The sequence below is a fragment of the Molossus molossus genome, unplaced genomic scaffold (genome assembly GCF_014108415.1).
Source record: "Molossus molossus isolate mMolMol1 unplaced genomic scaffold, mMolMol1.p scaffold_m16_p_23, whole genome shotgun sequence".
In the NCBI taxonomy this organism is placed as follows: domain Eukaryota; kingdom Metazoa; phylum Chordata; class Mammalia; order Chiroptera; family Molossidae; genus Molossus; species Molossus molossus.
Window position 1 is genome coordinate 14,559,961 of NW_023425359.1, and position 22,772 is coordinate 14,582,732.

Consider the following 22,772-nt stretch of genomic DNA (forward strand, 5'->3'; position numbering starts at 1 on the left):
ACCCCCCGCCGCCCCTCCCCCCGCGCCGCCCCCTCGCCCCGGGGGAAGGAGGGGAGGAGGGCGGCGCCTGCGTGCTCCTCCGCCGCGCGCCCCGCCTCCTCCCGGGCTCCTGGCGGCGGCGATCCCGACTCTCCCGCGGCTGCCGCAGCTGCCGGTTGCACACGGCCTGGGCGGGCGCGGGCCTGGGGAGCGGCGGCCGGGCGCGCGGCCCCGGCGGGCACCCCTGGGAGGGCGGCCGAGGAAGTCCCGGAGGCGGCGGCGAAGGAGGAGGGAGGCTGCGGCGGCCGCGGGACCGCTCGGCGCTCGGCCTCTCCGCCCCCTCGCAGCCTTTCTTTCGCCCTCTTCCCTCACACTCCCGGCCGGCGCCTCGGCTTTGTGCGCGGAGATGGTGTAGCCCCCCGGCCGCCGCAGGAAGCCGCCGGCCACTTGTCTCCCGTCTCCGAGCTGCGTCCCCGCCCCTGGAGGACGGACCCCCTGGGCTCAGCGCCTCCCGCGTCTCCCGGCTGCTGGGGAAGCCTCGGCGCCGCCGGCACCATGAGGTGAGGGGCGCGCGGGGCGCGGGGCGGGGGCCGGGCGCCGGGCGGGCCATTGTGCCCCGGGAGCCGCGACCCGCTGTCCTCGGACCCCGCCTTCCCTTCGCGGCGCGGCTCCCGGCTCTCCGGGCTGTTCTCTCCCTCCCCCTTTTGTCCCTGCTCATTTCTCTTTCTTTCTTTTAACCCCCCCCAGCCCCTCATATTGGGGGGGGGTCCTCTTTCCGACGGTCTCCCGTGTTTCCTCCAATGCTGGTCTCGGGCCCCGGAGTTCCCTTCCCAAATTTAATTTGCGCCCGGCTCCCTCCCCCAGCCGTCGCAGCCAGACCTGGGAGGTCGGGAGGGGCCCGGGAATCGCGTGCGTGTGCTCGGGGACAGGCATCTTCCCGCGTGTCCGAAGAAACCCCGTGCACTCCTGTGGCCCAACTCTCGTGTTTAATTTAAAAAGGAAAAGTTTGAGCGATCTGAAATCTCTGCGGGTGTAAAGTGCTCCGGCCGTGGGAGGGGAAGGAGCTCCGAAAGGGGCAATTTCCCGCAGGGGAGGGACGGGGAAAGGGTTTATTAGGGTTATAAGGGGGAGGGGAGTACAAGACTAGGGTAAGTTAGTTGTTTGGGGTGTGTAAGCGGGGGCGGGGAGGGATCTGTTTGCAAAACCCCTTTCTCTCCTTCCTCTGTGCAGCCCGTGTTGCATTGCAGCAGCTGCTTCCCCCTGGCCTCTGATCAATACAACAAGCTAACATTTTTCCGCCTCAGAGACGGGAATCGAACGTACCGTCGTAATCTAGTTTTTTTTAATTGCTACGATGAAACATACGGTGACATTTTTCTTTTGTGTGTCTCCAATTGTGTTAGGGAATAAACCATGGTGTGGTGTGTCATTCATTGGAGGTTTTTTTTCAGCCTTTTCCTAAGCCTGTTGTGTGCCCATAACCTTCTCTTTTCGGATTGGTGCAAGACTTCGTGAGAAATGGGACTTGGTAGACCGAAGGCTGATCCATTCTGCGTTATCATCCTATAGGCCTTTCTTTTAAGTTGAACAATTGTGGATAAAGTAAATTACTCCATTTCTGTGTCCTGGAAGAGATAGTCTTACAGTTCATTTGGATTTGAGTCTCCTTTGTGTTAAAGATTAATGGCCAACCGTTGCCAAGACCTTTATAATGTAATATAATGAGATTTGAATGATATAATCTACGAATTCTTTTGCTTTGGCAAGAAAATGTCATGTCATTGGAATTCTTTCTCAAATTAAGTAGTTTCCCCTTTAAACTTTAGTTATCTGTTTTCTTTTTCTATCACGATTGAACACTTTCCCATTGTTTTAAATATATATATTTTTTGTGATACAGCCATGTACTTCAGTTTACTGTGAAATTGAATTAATGTTTTTCTCTTTTTCCAAGTTATAGATCTTTATTGCAGTGGCCTTAAAAATTGTATTAAATACTGTGTCTCTAAGTGACCCCTTTTCCTTCGTGATTTCACATGAGTTATTTTCAAATGTAATGGATCAGTTTAAAATGTAATTATGACCTACAAACTAAGACACACAATTGTAAAATACGGCTTAGAAGACTCAAGCCATTATTATTATTTTTTAAAATCAAGTTACTAATGTCATTGAAAACTCAGAAACTATAATAACATATATGTAATGTTATATCTTATAATACTTTTTATTGTTGATTTCTCCTCTAAAGATTTAATACTATAGGGTTCTTGCAGATCACAAGCCATCAGTTTTTTCCCCAAACTTTGGGTAAACTTACCTCAACACTGAACAATGTAAAAACAGTGAAACTAGGATATTTTTAAATAAAATGATTGTAAAGTTTTCTGATTCAGAGGTTGTGAGCCAAAAAATGTTCAAGTTTTGAGTAATCAGTGACGTGTATGATCTCTATCATGTATCCTTGTTAATCTGTCACAGGTAAATTATGTCTTCACTTAAAAGTATCTTTTCTAATAAAAAGCAACTTGTACTTTTAAAGCTTTTTCTGCTCTATTCCTTATTAAATGTAGAGAGGGAGGAATCACGCTGATGCTTTCCAGCATCATAAATATAGACTACACTGGTCTGAAAAAGTTTGTTCAAGCAGTCTACAGTAATTCTTTGTAGGCTAATTTTGAATAATTTAAAAGCATACAAGAGGATCAGCTTTTCACTTTGGAAGGCATTGGATTATTTGGTTGGTGGTTTGTGTAACATGTGTACACATTTCCTTTGATACCTGTAAAAAGTAGGATGGTCTGATTTGAGGGTTAAAAGTTTCTTGTGCTGATTGCAAAATCTTTGAGATATTTTGGGGCTTATGATAGGGCTTTTCAGGTTATATTAATATTTGACTTAGTCTCAATGCTTTCAAGTACTGTAGGACATAAGTGTTATACTATTAAATCAAGTCTATTTTAGTTATATTAAGGAGTCGTTATGTTTTAAAGGCCATCCAGAAATAGGAATGCCTGGGTTGGAATTTCCACTTAAGTTGGTCAGAATTCTGAAGAGAGAATATGATGAATATGTTACTGTTTAAGTATTTGGGATAAGATTTCTTAGATGACTTTAATTTTAGGAATAGCATGTGATGTAATGTAATAATCCCTATACAGAAGGGAACTCAATAATACTTTACATTCCTGAAACAATCTTAGAGGCATTCTACACATGTTAAAAGCAGTATATAGTATTACTTCTTAATACTTTGCTTAAAGATGAGAATTTAAAAAATGAGAAATTGTATTTCGTATACAAAATAGTGAAAGGGTTGAGACCCTCAAAACTGGTACTCTAGTGTAACATCCAACTTTTTTATTCTATTCTTATTTTTCATTTATGTAATGTTTCAAAAGTATAAGATGGTTTATGATTGAGGTAGATATACATATGTAATATTATTATATAGTGTATGCCTTTTAAATAATTGCATTTTTTTCCCCTAAGTGATTACTCCGGTTTCTTTTGTTTGCTTGTTTGTTTGTTTTTTAAATAGAAAGAGGAGCTTGTCTGATCTAAAATAGTTGCATGTGGCTAAGAAGAGTTCAGATGATTTTGGATTGACGTTCTTGGGTCCATATTAAATAGTCCAGGATTCCACTCACTACTCAGGTGACTTTCTCATGTAAAAAGGTTTAGGGTTGTGAGGATTCATTTAAGCCACTTAACTAGCTGGATGACCTTGACCCGATCACATTATTTCACTGATTCATAGTTTAAAATATGTGAGGATGGGGATAATTCTTTATTGGATAGTGAGAGTCAAATGGTAATGGAAGAGAAGGTGCTTTGTATACTTGTAAGTATTGTACAGTTATATTACTGTTCTTGTTTTGAGGTTTAATTATATAAAACTTTGGGTAGTTTGCTTTACCTTTCTGGGCCAAATCTAGTTCAAGGATGGCAAGTATGTTACATTTTGCTTACTTAAATCCAGTTGGTAGTGGCTGCCATGTTCTTATAGACATAGATGCATTGCTGGGCTTGGTGGGAAAGGATGCCATGATTAGTAATGTTTACTAATTACTAATTAGTAATTAGAGTCTTTGAAATACTTCTTGTGATTTTGTTACCTTCATTTATGGTAGTTATTAAAGTGTGGTACAAGCAAGGCTCAGAAGATCCAGGTTTTATATGCTGACTCATTAATTGAGCAAAGTGGTAAAAATGGAGATAATTCTATTATTTTGCAGGAGAGTTAATGTCAAGTGAGATAGCCATGAAAGGATACAAATAGTAGTGTCTATATTCCCATGGATGTTCATTTATACTTGTAGCTTTGGATGTGTGACTTTCCCACAGAGGTTTATTTTAGGGACAGGAGCCAAATTTGTACTTTTTAAGGCTGTCATTGCCTTGTATGTAGGTATTGTTTTTCCTTGTAGGTATTTATTAAGTGAATAAATCTTGAATAAGTGTGAATTAATGGAGAACATTTATTGAAGTTTATTCATTATTCAAGGCATTGGATACCTTGTTTTACTATTTGGAGTGAGCAAAATAACTAGGTAGGCTCCGTTTGGCTGGTATAGAAGACATTACATGCTGGCTGATGGTTTGGTTATTTATCCTACACACAGCTTAAATCTGGGGTGATTGTATAACTTGTAAAACACCCAATGTTTATCGTGAGTGTAAGAAATATTTGGAAAAATGTGATTTCAATTTTTATGTGGTCGTGGGGAGAAAAAGGATACTTAAACTTTTCCTTTGCCAACTTAAAGTTGTCCGTCCCCCCCCCCCCCCATTGAATTGAGTGGAAGTAAAAGTTAAGAGAGAATCTGAGCTGAGGCTGTACCTTATTTGGTGCTTCCCCAAATAAGGGCTTATGAAGTTTTCTGGAATAGAAAGCAAGAAGGGGAGCCCTTGTCAGACCTGGGAAGTCATTCCTGGTTTATCTACCTCGCAGGTGTTCCTGAGTGTTTCTGTGCACTCTGTATATTTTTTGCTATAGCATTTATTGCATTGTTTTATAATTACCTGGATCAGTCTGTCTCTCTTTCTTGTAAGCTCCTTGAGGGCAGGGACTGCATTTTTATATTTATGGTACGAGCAAAATATCTGGCAAATAGTAGGTGCTCATGTAAATTTTTTACTTTGACTAGAGTGTTCTTTACCAGAATAACTCCAAAGCCCTTTGGAGGATACCATGTTTCCTTGACTTTCTCATTAAACCCTGAATTAATAGAAAGCCCGTCATTCTGTTTTTTTCTTGTTGTTGTTGTGGGACTTACAAATATTTCTGAGCAGTATGTTCATGCATGTCTGTTGGTTTAGGTTATTTCTACTCCATTTAATGCTTACTTTGTTTTGCGTCTTATCAAGTCCTTAAAATACCAATAATTTATTTTGCTAGTTTTTTGCAATTATAAATAAAGCTGCTGTGAATGTTAAATTGGATAGTTTGTGATATTCATGAAGGAAGCTGATTTAGTCAGCTTGGGGTGCCATAACAAAATACCATAGACTGGGTGGCTTAAAACACAGAAACTTATTTTTCAAAGGTCTAGAGGCTGGAAGTCTGAGATCACTGTGCCAGAATGTTTGGGTTCAGTAGGGCCTTCTTTACTGGCTTGCACACTGTCATCTTCTTTGCGTCCTTCTTGGTTTTTTTTTAATCTTCACCCGAGGACATTTTTCCATTTTTTGTTCAGATAGAGTGGGAGGGAAAAAGAGGGAGAGAGAGAAGCATAGATGTGAAAGGGACACATCCAGTGGCTGCCTCCTGCACGACCCAACCAGGACCAGGGACAAACCACAACCAAGGTACGTGCCTTTAGCAGGAACCGAACCCGGGTCTCTCTGGACCGCAGGCCGATGCTCTAACCGCTGAGCCAAACCAGCCAGGGCGATGTCTTCCTTGTTGTATCCTCTAGTGGCAGAGAGAGACAAGCAGAGATCTCTCTTCCTCTTCTTACAAGGTCACCAAACCTATCAGATGGGCATTCTACCCTTATGACCTCATTTAACCTTAATTACCTTCTAAAAGCTCTATCTCCAAATGAAGTCACATAGGAGAATAGAGCTTCAGCATATGAATTGGAGGAGGTGGTGGTGGTAACCACACATTTCAGTCTATAGCAGAAGATATCCAGATTTTTTTTTTTTTGGGTCAGTGCATACAGCTTTGATGGGAAAAGCTAATCTGTATAATGCTTAGGTGACTTACAGATAAACGAGGGGGCAGATTTATACAAGAGATCTCGTATTTTCTAGAAATTTCTGTACATCAGGAAGCTTCTGCTTTAGAATGATTCTAATTAATTAGCAGGTAACTTTTCCAAAGAATGATTTCAGTATGAAGCAGCGTGTGTACATATCTAAGCATAGACGTTGCTTGGTGGTGGGTAGAGTACAGGCTTTGAAGTCAACCTGAGTTTGAACCCTGTTTTGACATTTCCAAATGAATTGATTTTTTGAGTAGGTTATAGTTTTTGAGATTTGAATTTCTTCTGTAAATGGTTATAACTTACATTACAGAGTTGTTGGGAAAATTAAATCAGAAATTATATTAAACCCTGGCATAACACTTGGCACATAAAGTGGGCTAGATAAGAATAAATCCCCTACTTCTATGAAAGTCTGACATCTCTTAAGTTTATGTTAAGAATATAAAGAACCATGTAAAATGGCACAGCTGCTTTAGAAACAGTTTGGCATTTCCTCAAAAACTTAAACATAGAGTTACTATATTGACCCAGCAGTCCATTCCTGGGTATGGACCCAGGAGAAATGAAAACATATGTCCATACAAAAAATTGGTTCACAAATGTTTATGGCAGCATTATTCATAATAGCCAAAAAGTTCTCACAACCCAAATGTCTATCTACTGATCAAGGGAGAACCCCTACAGTAGAATAATATTTGACCAGCAAAAGGAATAAAATACTGATAGATGCCACAACTTGGATGGAAATAAACCAAGCGGAGCAAGTCAGACACAAAAGGCCGCATATTGTAGGATTTCATTGATATGAAATGTTCAGAATAGGCAAATCTATAGAGACAGTAAGTAAGTAGGTTAGTGGTTGCCAGGGTTTGGGGAGAGGGAAGGAGGAATGGGAAGTGAATGTGGTTATGGATATGTATGGGGTTTCTTTCTGGGGTGATGAAAATGTTCTGGGATTAAACAGTGGTGATAGTTGCAAAACGTGAATATACTAAAGACCACTGAATTTTATACTTTAAAATGTTGAATTTTATGATACGTGAATTATATCTAAACTCCCACTCCCCTATTTTTGGATTATTATTTTCACTTTCTAACTAGTATGTATCATATTAGAAGAGGATCTCGTATGCTTTACATTATTTCTGACTTTTTTTCTTATTTTGACTTAATATTTTAACATCATGTTTTCTAAAGAAGAGAGACTGCAATCAGAACCGCTGGGTTTTTCTCGGTAGGGAACGGGCAGAGGGGAGTGCTAAAGTGAGACTTTGATAGAAGCTGCCTTTGAGAGGCCTGTACAAATTTTGGAGCCCTATCTTCAGGTTAAGGTAGCAGTCATTTCTCTGGTAGCCCTGTTATGAGTGAGGGTTGCTAAAGTCACTGATAAAATCAGTGAAGCAAATCCAGCAGAATCTTCAGTGTGGGTGGTAAGATTTAGTAATCTCAAATACCAAGAAAGTTTTGTCTTTGAGGAATGAAGTAACCTTAATGACATGTTTAAATGGACTGAGTCACTTTCTCAGTGGTAACGGCCTTCTAGAACACTTGGTCTTGGCAAGTAGTACATCTGATGAGATGAAGTCAAAATAGTTACCTCTGACTGCTTCCCAGGTCCTCAATCTCCTGTCTTTTTTGGTACCTGCATTTAATGTGTCAACTTGGTAGGGAAGCAGCTTCATAAAGAAACCCAGAACATAAGTGAAATAAAATGAATGGCTGTCTAGGTCAAATCTCAACGGAGTCCAAACTGCTTGTTTTATGGTGCAGTGAAGGGATCTTTCTGTGCAGGTTTTATAATGACTAAATATTGGTTATATTTGAATATCTGCTTTGTTCTCCAGTCCTAAGATGTTCCCTTCCTCTTCCAAATTCTCACCTTGTATTAATTAGACTAGCATTGCAAGCAAAATTGTGACTGTTCAATTTTTAACCATTTAAGATTTATGAATTAATAGGTTTTCATTTAAAACTTGGAGTTATATTTTTTGTAGTCTCTTTAATAATATTTGCAATATTTTAAGAAAGTGAACTAATTACTGTTGTCCAAATGTCTGACCAGTGGTTGTTTTTTTTAATCCTCACCCGAAGATACTCTTCCAAACATCTTCAGATAGAGTGAGAAGGGGAGAGAGACAGAGAGAGAGCGAGAGCGAGAGCGAGAGAGAGAGAGAGAGAGAGAGAAACATCAATGTGAGAGAGACATGTTGACCGGTCGCTTCCTGCACAAACTTCAACCGAGGTACATGCCCTTAACCGAAATTGAACCCGCAACTCTTTGGTCCGCAGGCTGACGCTCTAACCACTGAGCAAAACCGGCCAGGGCTGATAAGTGGTTTTTGATTTTTAATTACTTTTTTTCTTTCACTATAAAGCAGTACAGGTTTAGCATAGATTTTAGAAAGTATGGAAAGTATGAAGATGTTAACTCAAACGATCTAGAATTTTGATATTTTGTTCTATAGCTTTCTGGACTTTTTATAATGCATATATACAACCATAAGTGTGCTTAATATGTGTATGAGTGTATTTTGAATAAAAGTGAGATCATACAATGTAAAGGTGAAATTTTACTGTTATTTCATTTATTTATTTATTTATTTATTTATTTATTTATTTATTTATTTTTGGTACGTGCCCCTAGTGGGAACTGAACCCGGGACCCTGGTCCATAGGCAGATGGTCCATCTGCTGAGCCAAACCGGCCAGGGCTACTGTTATTTTATAACTGACCCCTTTCCTCATAATTCTTATCACTAAATATAGATTTATATAATTTTAAGTAACTGCTTAATCTTGTAACAGTAGACATTTAGATTTTTTATCCTCACCCTAGGACATTTTTGCATTTTATCTTGAGGTATAGAGTGGGAGGGAGAGGAGGAGGAAGAGAGTGAGAGAAACATTGATGTGAGAGAGACACATCGAGGGGTTTGCCACCCACACGACCCCAACCGGGGCTGGGGACAAACCGCAACCAAGGCATGTGTCCTTAGCGGGAACCGAGCCTCTCTGGTCCGTGGGCCGTCGCTCTAACTGCTGAGCCAAACTGGCCAGGGCGAGATTTTTTCCCATTATTTTTGTTATTAAAGACACTGCTGTGAACATCTTTGGATATATGTTTTTGTGCACATGTCTAATATTTTATATTTGCATATATACTTCTATTTTTGGATCAGTTCCTAGAAGGAAAATCAAGTAGTATTTATTTTTTTCTTTCTGTTACTTTATCAGCAGGCTCTGTCATTTACTTCTCTCCATCTCACTGCTACTCAAGTGCAGGCCACTGTGACTCTCACCTGAACAGTTAGTCTCCTCTTCCATTCTTGCCCTCCATGTTCCATGCATCAGTTGGAATGATCTTTTTTTTTTCTTTTAATGTGTTTTTATTGATTTTTTAGAGAGAGAGAGGAAGGGGGAGAGAGAAACGTTGATGTGAGAGAGACACATTGATCCGCTGCCTCTGCTCACTCTCTACTGGGGATTGAACCCAAAACCCAGGCATTTGCCCTGATGGAATCAAACCAGGATCCTTCATCCGTGAGATGACGCTTAATCCCTGAGCCACACCGGTGGGGCCAGTTGGAATGATCTTAAAGTGGAAATCAGATTTTGTTATTCCCTTGCTAAAGCCTTCAATGACATCTTAGTGCTCTTAGAATAAAGCCAAAATTAATAATAAAACCAGAATTATTAAGGTCCTACCTAATCTGGCTGTATTCCTAGTTCCCAGCACAGGCCTCTGTGAGTACACAATAAGTATTTGAGTGAATAATAAATGAAATTACCAGACCAAAGGGAATTTTATCAGTTTTTGATATGCATTACCAAATTAGCCACAGTAGATGAGAGTGCTCGTTCCCCCACATTCTGGCCAACTCCAGACATTATCAGCCTTCTTAATCTTTGCCAATCTGATAGGCAAAGTTATCTCATTGTTTTAATTTGTATTTCTTTGATCACTAGTAGAGTTGAACATTTCTTCATGTGTTTATTGGCCATCTCTATTTTTGTGTTAATTACCTGTTCATGTGCCTTGTTATTTTCTTAACGGGATGTTTAGTTTTTCTTGTAATGACTTATAATATATTTAATAAGTGAGTGCAGATATATTGTCTCAGTTATCTATTGTAGTATAATCCTAACCTAGTAAAATCTGGTAAAACATATATCAGTTGTTTGGGTGGTTCTTCTGCTGGTCTCACCTGGACTCATACATGTTTTTATTCCTTGGTTGGGTACGTGTGGTGTGTCTTTTTTCTGTCTGTCACGTAATAACAGCAGTCTACCATGAGATCATGCCTCACTGTGCAAGCTCTTATCAAACTCCTGTCTGTGTGCTATCCCTTTATGTCTTCTTGGCTAAGGCAAGTCACATGGTCAGTGTGGGAGGAGACTACACAAGGATGTATTAAGATGTGATCTATTGGGGACATGATGTAAAATCTACATTATCTTCTAGATTTGTCACTTGTTTTTTAATTGTCTGTTTTGGTATAGACGTTTTAAAATTTCACATCAAATCTGTCAGTCTTTATCTTTACAGCTCCACGTTTGATGTCATGCTTTCTCCAACCTAAAATTATTTGTTTATATTTTCTTCTGTTACTTTTATGGTTTCATTTATGTTTAGATTTAAGCCACTTGAATTTGATTTTGTTATAGGATGGGAGGTTAGTATTTAAATATCAATGACAAAATACCATTTGTCAGCATCATTTGTTCAGTAATCCATCCTTTCCCATTGATTTGAAATGCAACATTCACTGTGTACTGAGTTCCCACACTTAGTTCTGTTGATGGACTTGTTCTTTACCTAATTCTTTGCTAACACCTCACTCTTTAAACATCTAGTAAGGGAAGTTATTGTTGGTTTTCTTTTTCAAAATGATTTGCTATTTCATTTAGTATGTCCTTTTAGTTTAAGAGTCATTCTTATCATTTAAAACAAATAAAGATGAAAGAAAAGGAAATGATACCCCCAATCTTTTGAAGTTTTCATTAGAATTGTGTTAATCTAATGGATTAATATGGAGGGGAGAGAGAATTGACCCTATTATAATATTGAGTTTTCCATTTTTTTCCTCTCCGTATATTCAGATTTTTAATTTCATCTTTAGTAAAGTGCAGCAACGCATTAGTTTCTAGTTTAATACATTTGATATGAAACTTTATTTTTTTAATTTATTTTTGGTTAATCCTCACCCAGGGATATTTTTCCATTGACTTTTTAGATAGAGTATGAGGAATGGAGGGAGGAGTGGAAGAGAGGGAGAGAGAGAGAGAGAGAGAGACAGACAGACAGACATTGCTTGGTTGCTTCCTGCACTACCCCGGTCAGGGCAGGGGATTGAACCTGCGATCCAGGTACATGCCCTTGGCCGGAAATCAAACGTGGGAATCAGACTTGTGACCCTTTGGTCCAAGGGCTGGTGTTCTAACTGCTGAGCCAAACTGACCAGGGTAGATAACGGCACTTTTAAAAAAGTTCTTATATCTTTAGAAATTAAACGTTAAGCTCATTTTTACTGTAAGTTTATCTGTTCTCACTTTTCTTTGTGTTAATTTTACTTAAAATGTATGTGCTTGTGTTTTTAAAAGCTTTTCCTTCATTAATTAACTTAATTTCAGTATTGGCATTTATATTCCTCAGTTTTTGTAGATTCTGAAATTTAATAGATAACAGTTACATAGTACTTACTGCCTGAAATACTTTACATAATAATCATTTAACATTCCTAACAACTTATAAAGTAGGAACAGTTGGTATCCCCATTTTATATGTGAGGAAACTGAGTCACAGAGGATTAAGTGATTTGCCCCAGGGTCACCAGCTAGTAAACTGTCTGGTTCTGAGCCCATGCTCTTCACCAGTATGCTCTAGGGCCTCTCTGTAATGGTTAACTTTCATGAACTGAAGTGTATATTTGAATTTTCTAAATGTTGATGTATGAGCAGTAATTTATTTTTCTTTATGATTTCATCATATAAAGGTTCTTTATTTTCCTAAAATAATTAGTTCAGGAACAAGGCCGTGTAGAATGAATTGACCTAGAATAGGAGCAACATTTCAAAGATAGCAGGGGTAGGGAGAAAAGGTTTTATTTTGAAAAAATGGTTTAATCTTGAAAAGGAAACAAAATTATGGAAATATTCATGTTATAATTGCAACTATGTGCTCAATTCTTAGAATGAAAGAAGAATGAATCAAGTGTTGGTTGCTTTTTTTCCATAATTTTTCTTACAAAATTGTAAGGTGGCATGCTATGTCTTTCATGTTATGATGGAATTTTCTTTCCAGTATGATCCTCTGGAAAGTCATTTTTGTGGAAAGGGTCAGGGCTTTGTTAGTAAAATCCAGAGGCTTTATTTAGATGTTCAGATTTTTTTTTTTTTTTGATCTCCTATTATCTCATCTTTGTTAGCTTTCTCCAAGTATTAACTGATTGTTATGTGTTAGTATGTTTTCAGCTGCAAGTAACAGATGTTTTGGGTAAACATTAAGAACATTTTCTTTTTTTGAAAATTGTATTGATTTTGAGAGAGAGAGAGAGAGGAACATCAATGTGAGAAACATTGATAGATTGCCTCCCAAACTCCCCCCGACGGGGGGGATGGAACCCACCACCTGGATATGTACCCTGACCGGGAATCAAACCCACCACCTTTTGGTGTATGGGGCGATGCCAACCAACTGAGTCAAATTGGCCGGGGCAGGAATATTTTCTGTCTCTTACAGCTGGAAGTCCATAGGAGTGGGCTCCTACACTCAGTGGCTCACTGATGTCTTTGAGCACCCAGGTATATTTGCCATCTTTATCGTCCAGTTCATCTTCACACTGGTAGCAAGCAGACCATGGGATTGAGGAAGGAGGACCATTCCTTCTTGGTTTCCTTTTCTTTCTCTGTTAATGTATGATTTACATACAGCTAAATGCATAATTCATAAGTGTACACACAGCTTGATGAATTTCTGCTATATAGACACCCGTGTAGCCACCAACCAGGTCAGGATACAGAACATACTTATCACCCACCAAGTTCCCTCATGTTCCTTCCCAATTGGTGTGGTGTACTTCTCAAACTTTCATTTTTGTCAGTGGCTTTGCCAGTGGTTGGAAACAATTCTCATTATTTTTAGTGACTTCATAAAGGCCTGAATCTTTTGGGAGAATCTTTTATACTTTCACTTTGTAGATAATTTGCACTGTATTGCTTTGTAATTGAAATACCTGCCTGTCACTGAGAGACTGACAGGGCAAAGGTGAAATGGACTGATAGAGGTTAATGCTACCATAGGAGGGATGTTTGATAGGGACTGATTTTATAAATGGTTAATTCTTTAGTGGATATTGTGGTGTTAGGGTTACTTCGGCTTCCTGGGCCATCTGGCAATTTATGGGAGTCTGGCAATGAGTCACATTAAAATCCCTGAACCTATTTTGTCCTTACATTTTTATATGTGAGTTTGGGATTTTCTAATTTATTGCATTCATAGATTACCCCATCCAATCTGTTACCCATGCAGTAATACAATCTTTCTGAAATTCAGAATGGATCAGCTCATCTCATGTCAAAAACACTTCAATGGCTTCCCATTGCTCTTAGAATTAAGACCAGACTTCTTATCGTGGCCCATTTCCTGCATGATTCTTTTTGCTCTGCGATACCAAAGTTAGTAAAATGGCCCAATAAGATAAATCCTCAAAACCACTTATAAAAAAGTAATAACATGCATAGATATGACCTATTTCCTAACGCTTACAGTTTAGTGGGGGAGGAGGCATTTAAATCAATTCACAGGAGCTGGGAAGAGCGGTACATGGTATTATGAGGACAGAGACTACTATATCATCTGTTTTTGTTGGATTCCTTGCTAAATGATGTCATCTGCAAATATTTAAAAATTTTCTCTAGTGTGTATATAACATGGCTGATTGCCAGTGTTATTTTGTATTGCTTTAGAAAAGCATTTTGTTCTATTCATCTCATTTTTTTCAAGTCATTTACTTTAAGGGAAATCCCTCTTAATGCCATCTTTTTATATTCTTCTGGATATGAAAGTTTTTCAAGGTGATTTTTCATTTTGGGTAGAAATAGTACAGTTTAATCATCATTGGTTTCAAAGTTGTTCTGCTATATTTACTGGCTGTCTCAAATTTCAGTCTTTCTCTGCAAAATGGGGTTAATAATCCATTGCCTTGTTCTGCACTTTAGAGGAATTAATGGATTTGGTGTATTCTATTTTTGTTCTCTTTGTGTTTCCCCATAACTTTTTTAAAAAATGGAAGTTCAAGCTTCTGAATTTTTTTTGCCTTTTCTCTTTAACTTTTAGTCTGAAAGACTTCTTTTCTGTTTTTAGGCATTCTAAAGAATAAAAGACCTAGGAATAAATTTAACCAAGGAGGTGAAAGATTTGTACCCTGAAAATTATAAAATATTATTGAAATAAATTAAAGAGAAGTAAATAAATGAAAATACTTTTCTGTGGTCATGGATTGGAAGACTTGGTATTGTTAAGATGATAGTACTACCCAAAGTGATGTACACATTCAATACAGTCTGTGTCAAAATCCCAATGGTGTCCCTCCTCCCCCTCCAGAAATAGAAGAATCCATTCTAAAATTCATAAGGAATTTCAAGGTACTCTGAATAGCAAAACAATCTTCAAAAAGAACAAAGTTGGAGGACTCATACTTCCTGATTTCAAAACTTATTACAAAACTACAGTAATCAAAAGAGTATGGCAGTGGTATAAGTATATCCCTATAGACCAGTGGAATAGAATGGAGAACCCAGAAGTAAACTCTCACATGGTCACTTGTTTATTTTTATTTTTATTTTTTTCCTTTTATTGATTTTAGAGAGAGAAGAAGTGAGAGGGAGGAGAGGTAGAAACATCGATGAGAGAGAACATTGATTGGCTGCCTCCTGCATGCCCCACACTGGGGATTGGGCTCATAACCTGGGTATGTGTCTTGACTGGGAATCGAACTGGTGACCTCTTAATGCATGGGTCAACACTCAACCACTGAGCCACACCAGCCAGACTGGTCACTTGATTTTTTTTTTTTTTTATCCTCACCCGAGGATATATTTTCATTTTTTGTTCAGATAGAGCAGGAGGGAGAGAAAGGAAGAGAGAGATAGAAACATCGATGTGAAAGGGACACATCGAGTAGCTGCCACCCACACGACCCAACCAGGGTCGGGGGCAAACGAGGCACATGCCCTTAGCGGGAACTGAACCCGGGTCTCTCTGGACCGCAGGCCGACACTCTAACTGCTGAGCCAAACTGGCCAGGGCTGGTCACTTGGTTTTTGACAAGGGTGCCAAGACCATTTAGTAGGGGAAGGATAATTGCAACATGATGCTGAGAAAACTAGTTATTCCTAGTTCTTTTAAAAAAAGAGTTTACAACCCTGGCCAGTTTGGCTCAGCAGTTAGAGTGTCGGCCTGCGGTCCAGAAAGACCCGGTTTCTGTTCCCGCTAAGGGCATGTTCCGCGGTTGCAATTTGTCCCCGGCCCTGGTTGGGTCGTGCGGGTGGCAACCACTCGATGTGTCGCTTTCATGTCGATGTTTCTCTCTCTCTCTCCCCCCCTCCCCCTCCCACTCAATCTGAACAAAAGATGGAAAAAAATGTCCTCGGATGAGGATTTAAAAAAAAAGAGTTTACAGTAATGTATTTTTTTCCTGTTATATAGATACCTACGTTTACATCTAGGTTTCTCAACCTTGGCACTGTTGATATTTGGGGCCAGATGGTTCTTTGTTATGGGGCTGTCCTGTGCCTTGTAGGATGTTTAGTATCTGTGGCCTTTACACACTAGATGCTAGGAGCTCACCCCTAGCTTTTTCCCCTAGTAGAGACAACCAAATGTATGTTCAGTGTATTTAAAATATTTAAATGTTTTATGTTTAAATGAAAAAATGATGGCACTTGTGCTGTTTCCTGCTTTTATTACAAAGGACTTATACCTGTTTGTTTACTTAGACCTTAACCTGGTAACCCAGCCACAATTAATTATTTTTATTTTATTTTTTTATAATTTTCTTTATTAGATTTTTTTTTTAGAGAGAGAGGGAGAGAGAGAGACATCGATGAGAGAAAACACTGATTGGCAGCCTCCTGCATGCCCTCAACTAGGGATTGGGCCCACAACCTGGGCATGTGCCCTGAGTTGGAATCGAACTGGTGACCTCTTGGTGCAGGAGTTGATGCTCAACCTCTGAGCCACACCAGCCAGGCAACCCAGCCACAATTTATAAAGTGTTTCAGAAAAGAGAATCTACCCTGAAAAGTCAGATGATAAAAGCCTGTTTTTAAATTACCTGAAGATAAAATTAGTTTTTGAATTCTAACATAAGTGAAATAAAAAACACTTTAAAAGAAATTGTATTTTATTGTTAGTTTCATGCAAGCATTTAAAATATACTTAACTCATTGTTTTTAAAGATATTTTCATTATTAACTTTTGTGTCTCAAAGAGTTGATACATTTTTCTCACTGATCCAGAGGTCCCAATAACTGAAGATCCAACACATGCCTGGCACATTGCACAAGTCCCTGGCTATAGATCACAGTATCTCTGAGGCTAATCTTTGGGTAACCTTTGCTCACATGGGGTCCATACCTGGTGGGCTAGGCAATTACATGTGACAATTTTTAATATTCTGTATTTATGTAAAATAAGTAGATATTTGAGAAATAATAGCTATTACTTGTTGCTCATTTAAAGACAGGCCAGGCAAATTGCTAAGGGCTCCATATGAGTCATTTAATTTAATGGATTAGAATAAGCCATGAGATTGGTGTCATCATTGCTATTTTAAAGGTGGGGGAAAGCAAGGCTTAGATGCTTAAATAACTTGACTAAATTCACACGGTTGGTAATGACAGCTGAGGTTCAAATCAAATCCTGTGTAATTCCAGAGACCTTGCTTTTAATACTTTATATGGCCTCTAATTGTTGTACCTTTCAATGCTGCTGCTCAGATTTCATTTTCCGCCCTTAAGATTACATCCAATACTATCTCAGCTCTCATCTTGAAGTTTGTATAGGAAGTAATGGGAAATGCTGCAGATTGGGCTGGATTGTATGAGGCTTGGAATGACAGGTAAATGACTGAAACTTAATGTGCTACATACTTCTACACATTATTCTTCTAACCCTTACAGCTACTCTGCAGGGTAGGTATCATCCTCATTAATGCCCTTGCTGCTGGAGAATACGAGGCTAGTGAGTGATGGAACCTGGACCTGAACCCAGCATTGTCTCACTTGCATACCTGTAAGTGCTTTACCCTACATCTTTAAATTATTTGAACTTTTCTGGTAGACTGATAACTTCCAATTTGTGGGCCCTGGGGCCAGCTGTGGGATTGTTTTAAAGAATATTTGAACCCTGTGTTCACCAAGCTTTGTCTTTAATCCAAAGATGCCAGCTTTCATTTGTGTTACACATCAAGTATATGTAGCTGCTGTTATGGTTATGTACAGATTAATTTAAAAGCTGGTAAAGTCAAAGTGCATTTAAATCACATTTTCTCAGACAACATATGTTAAAAGAAGAAATGAATGAATTGAAAGGGCCTTCTCATCTTCCAAAAAGTTGAGAACCACTACTGTAAATTAATTTTCTCTTTAGTTAATCTGTCTCTTAGTCTGGGCTTGGCAGCCATTTAACTCTCTGAAAAGAAAAGGGGAAATCCCAAAACAATGAAAATATTTAAAGCTATGGCAAGAATCACTGCAGACCTTTTTTGTTGTTCTTTAGATGAAGTAGATTTCTGTAAAAAAAAAAGTTTTGTGAAATGTTAGCAGTTACCTATATAGGCAGTCCATAAAAATAGTTCAAATAAATTTAAGTGGGAGAAAATTTTAATTGTTAGGAAATTATAGTCTTTGCTTATAAATTATGATTTTTAGAAAATAAGCTGAAAGAATCAGATATTTCTTTTTGGAATTATGAAACAAAAGATGTGTTACGCTATTATGTAGGATTAAAAAAAAAAAACCACAACTCTTGCAGATGATGCTTTTAAAAGAAATGTGTCCAAAATTGAGTAGCAGTTTTTTGCTAGTACATAAAGAAACATTAAGAGTGAAGGCGTAATGGATAATTAAAGTTGTAAATAGGCTGGAATTTGGGCTTGTGATTTTATAGTTTTAGAATTTATATCAGTAGACTTCTGATGTTGGTAGTATTCTACGCAGATTTGTTTTTGCATACTTTCTCAGCCTTGATGGGGTTAATTGTGGCCTGGCAGATCAAGAAAAGGAGTTCTGTGCTGTTTCAGACTGCAGAATCTTGTTGCTATGCAACAAACATTGTCAGTCAGTATAGGGTATAGTAAATTGGTATTCTCTGTCCCTTTTTACCACATGCTCATTTTGTAATCTGAGAGAAGTGGTTTTGAGCTATTTTGCAAGGTTTTATTTTAAAACAGGCATTTAAAGATTTTTGTTGCTTTTTATAATTGGTTACACTTATGGTCTGTGAAGCCTTTTTGTTCTGATGTAGAAGGAACACTAAAGCACTAGTGTTCAAAGAGAGGGTTTTATAGATCTGTTTCCAAGTTGTTTCAGGTTAGAGCACTACTTTTATCTTGTTATTGTAAGAGAGGTGATATTGCCAACTTCCAACAAGTAAATTTTTGTTTGAAAATTCAAGTTAAATAATTTGGATATCAGAACTTTACGATGTTTTTTTGAAATTTATTTTGAAAGGTGTGGACCCAGAATCCCTTAATTGATGAAGATTATTTTTATAGGAATCTTAAACTTGTGTAGAGTCTTATGTGGAATCTGATAGTTTGTTTTCGTCCAGGAGAACTTAAAATGCTTTAATAGCAAATGGGTGATGTATGTAATATAAAATTTACCATTTTAACCATTTTTAAGTGTTCAGTTCCATGGCATTAAGGACGTTAACATTGTTGTACAACCACCATCTCGATCTTCAGAACTAAATAAGTAGCCTTTAGCATCCATTTAGTGACTTAGTCCAGGCCATCTTCTAAATGCTTTAGATAAATTAACTCATTTCATCTTCCTAACCACCTTATAAGGTAAGTACTTTTGTTATGTTCCAAATGAGAAGACTGAGAGGAACACACACTAGTCACGTGAGTGGAGCCAGAATTCTTCAGCCACTGTTACGTTGCTCTCTTTTGGAATTACTTGTTCTGTTTGGTGGTAAGAGCAGTGATTTAAAACTAATTTTTTTGTAGCTTTATCAGTACAGTTAACACACATTAACTGTTTTGAACTTTTAATGACTTTAGTTTGGCTTGCAATAATTTAGACATTTTTTTCCTAAACATTTTAAAAGGATAAAGTTTGTATTTTATATTATGATTAATTTTATGTGAGGTGATATACATTATGGATCATCATATAGAAAGGATTTAATGCCCTTTTTCAATTTGTTTCTGGGCCATTTTTCATTCTCGTCCTTCCAGTAGAGTGTACAGAGAATGCAAATTATTTTCTGATAGTTGAATACAAATATATAGGAAGGTACATTGTTATTAGAGAATTGTAGCCCTGGCCGGTTTGGCTCAGCGGTTAGAGCCTCGGCCTGCGGTCCGGAGAGACCCGGGTTCGGTTCCCGCTAAGGGCGCGTACTTCGGTTGCAGTTTGTCCCCGGCCCTGGTTGGTCGTGCGGGTGGCAGCCACTCGATGTGTCCCTTCACGTCGATGTTTCTCTCTCTCTCTCCCTTCCTCTCTCTCCCTCCCACTCTATCTGTGCAAAAAATGGAAAAATATCCTTGGGTGAGGATAAAAAAAAAGAATTGTAATGGGACACCATCAGAAGTCTAAAGCTGCCCTGTCCAGTTTGGCTCAGCGGTTAGAGCGCCGGCCTGCGGTCCTGAGAGACCCGGGTTCGGTTCCCGCTAAGGGCATGTACCTCGGTTGCGGTTTGTCCTCGGCTCTGGTCAGTCGTGCAGGTGGCAGCCACTCGATGTGTTCCTTTCACATCGATGTTTCTCTCTCTCTCTCTTCCTCTCTCTCCTTCCCACTCGACCTGAACTAAAAATGGAAAAATGTCCTCGGGTGAGGATAAAAAAAAAAAAAGAAGTCTAAAGCCAATTGACATTGGATCATTTGCTTAGTATTTTGTAAATTCATGTTCTTTTGCCCTGGCCGGTGTGGCTTAGTTGGTTGGAGCATTGTCCCGTGCACCAAGAGGTGTCAGGTTCAATTCTGGTCAGGGCACATACCTGGGTTGGGTTGCAGATTTGGGACAGGTGCAGGAGGCAGCCAGCTGAACAGTTTCTCTCTCATGTTGATATTCCTTTCTCTCCTCTCTCTCTCCCTCCCTCTTCCTTTCTCCTTCTCTCTCTCTCAAAATGAATTAATAAAAAATTTAAATGCATGCTCTTCTTTTTCATGGCTAATTTGGAGTTAATTGTAGTATTGGCAATCTAAAATACAAAGCGGTAAGCAGGAATGAAGGGAAGAAAAAACAGTGTAAATTGTCGTTTGAACTTGCAGTTGATGCAAAGAGAGGGCTTTTTGATGACTCTGCTTTCTTTCTGCTAAGCACTATATATCTATTCCCATTTTTAACTAAAGAATCTCCTGCTCTCTGTCTGGCCGGCGTGGCTCAGTGGTTGAGCATCGACCCATGGCATCAAGAGGTTGCGGGTTCAATTCCCCAGCCAGGACACATGCCCAGATTGTGGGCCCGACCCCCCAGTGGGGGGCATGAGGGAGGTGGCCAATCAATGTTCTCTCTCATCGATGTTTCTATCTCTCTCCCTTTCACTTCCTCTCTCTCTAAAATCAATAAAAGAAAAAAAAAATTAAGAATCTCTTGCCCTCTCCAACCCTGGTCCTTGATCTTTCCTGTATTTGTATGTTCCTATTTTGTTCAACCGGAGTAATCGTATAGTCAGTTTACTTTTAGTTTCTCTTTACAGTTGCACCTTTATTTTATTATTATTATTATTTTTTATCCTCACCCGAGGATATTTTTCCATTTTTTATACAGATAGAGTGGGAGGGAGAGAGAAGAAGTAAGAGAGAGAGAGAGAAACATCGATATGAAAGGGACACATCGAGTGGCTGCCACCCGCACGACCAATCAGGACCGGGGACAAACTGCAACCGAAGTATGTGCCCTTAGCGGGAACCGAACCCGGGTCTCTCCGGACCGCAGACCAACGCTCTCTAAGCTGAGCCAAACTGGCCAGGGCAGACAGTTGCACCATCTTTAAAAAAATTTTTTTCCGCCTTTTATTTTTGTGTATTTATATACACATTTGATTATACTCTGCATTTTTGCCTTGTTCACATGATACATTTTGCATTGTCTATGCTTTTAAAAAACTCAGAATTTTATTAGTTGCATATTTTACTGTAATTTACCTATTTCCTTTTAAATGGCTATTTACATGGTTTGAAGTGATTTTGTATAATGAGTAATGCTTTCATGAACCCAAAGGGTTTTTTTCCCTCCTAATTGCAGACTAATTCCTTTAGATTTCCAGAAATAGTTTAGATCTCTGAAGAAATAGAAACAGTTTTAAAAACTCTCGAATCTTATTGCCAAATGCTTTCCAAAAGTGTTGTATCAGTTCTTATGCCAGCTAGCAAATACATGGAGTGTCTGTTTCACCACAACCAGTAGCAGCAGAAAATGTTTGATGTTTACCTTTCAATCTAAGAAGAATCGATTTATGGCTTTGCTGGACTTTTAGCCTGATTACACCTAGAATTATAATTGTGGTTGGGATGGGGTTTGAGAGAAGGAAGGCCTGGCTACCAGTTTCTGCTCCTTAAACTGCTTTTTAAGTTCTGTGTTGATGCAGTCACTACTCAGGTAAGGTTTCATTTAACGTCTTTTGGGTGCATGATGGTATATGGGACAAAGTAGTGTGTGTTTTAAATGCCATTCCCCTTGAAGGCCGGGGCAGAAATAGGCTCGGCTGTGTGTGTTGGGTGGAGGTGTCTGAAATCAGGCTCCATAGCTACCTTGTCCAGGGGCTGCTTCTCACGTGTAGCCCGAGTCACTGTTACTTCTTTAGCTAGAAAATCATTAACAGCTCTGGAAATAAAGTGACTTTTCTTTAAAAACTGGTTGTAGAATTCAGAAGTATTAAGTTCTGATAGAATTTCCACCCCGCCCTGAATAGAAGAAAGGTCCAGGGAAAGCATTCCTGAAAGTTGATAATATGGAAGCCTGAACTGGTTGCCTGAGCCGGTTGCCTCTGGCCTCATACTAGCATTCATCACAGTTTGTCATCTGGCCTTGAACCACTTTGGTCTACTTGATTTTAAGCTCTCTTAGTTCTCTCTCTATCACTGGCTGCATATTTTGGTCCTTTCTTCCCTTTTCTCCTCCCCAATCTTTTTTTTTTTATCCTCACCTGAGGACATTTTTTCTATTTTTGTTCAGGTAGAGTGGGAGGAAGAGAGAGGAACAGAGAGAGAGAGAAACATCGATATGAAAGGAACACATCGAGTGGCTGCCACCCACACGACCGACCAGGGCCGGGGACAAACTGCAACCGAGGTACATGCCCTTAGCGGGAACCGAACCCGGGTCTCTCCGGACCGCAGGCCGAG

At 39.2% G+C, this 22,772-nt stretch overlaps 1 protein-coding gene across 6 annotated transcripts in view; it reads left to right on the plus strand.

The window, feature by feature from the left end:
* Positions 1–269: 269 nt before the first annotated feature.
* Positions 270–22,772, plus strand: part of ENAH (ENAH actin regulator) — a 126,177-nt gene continuing 103,674 nt past the window's right edge. For 5 of the 6 annotated variants that reach the window (XM_036277684.1, XM_036277679.1, XM_036277681.1 and 2 more), the window contains exon 1: positions 17,434–17,487. In XM_036277684.1, coding sequence (XP_036133577.1) covers positions 17,444–17,487 — 44 coding nt within the window. In that variant the 5' untranslated portion in view covers positions 17,434–17,443. Of the gene's footprint in view, positions 540–17,433; positions 17,488–22,772 lie in introns of those variants that run through there. The other variant, XM_036277680.1, reaches the window with a different exon arrangement.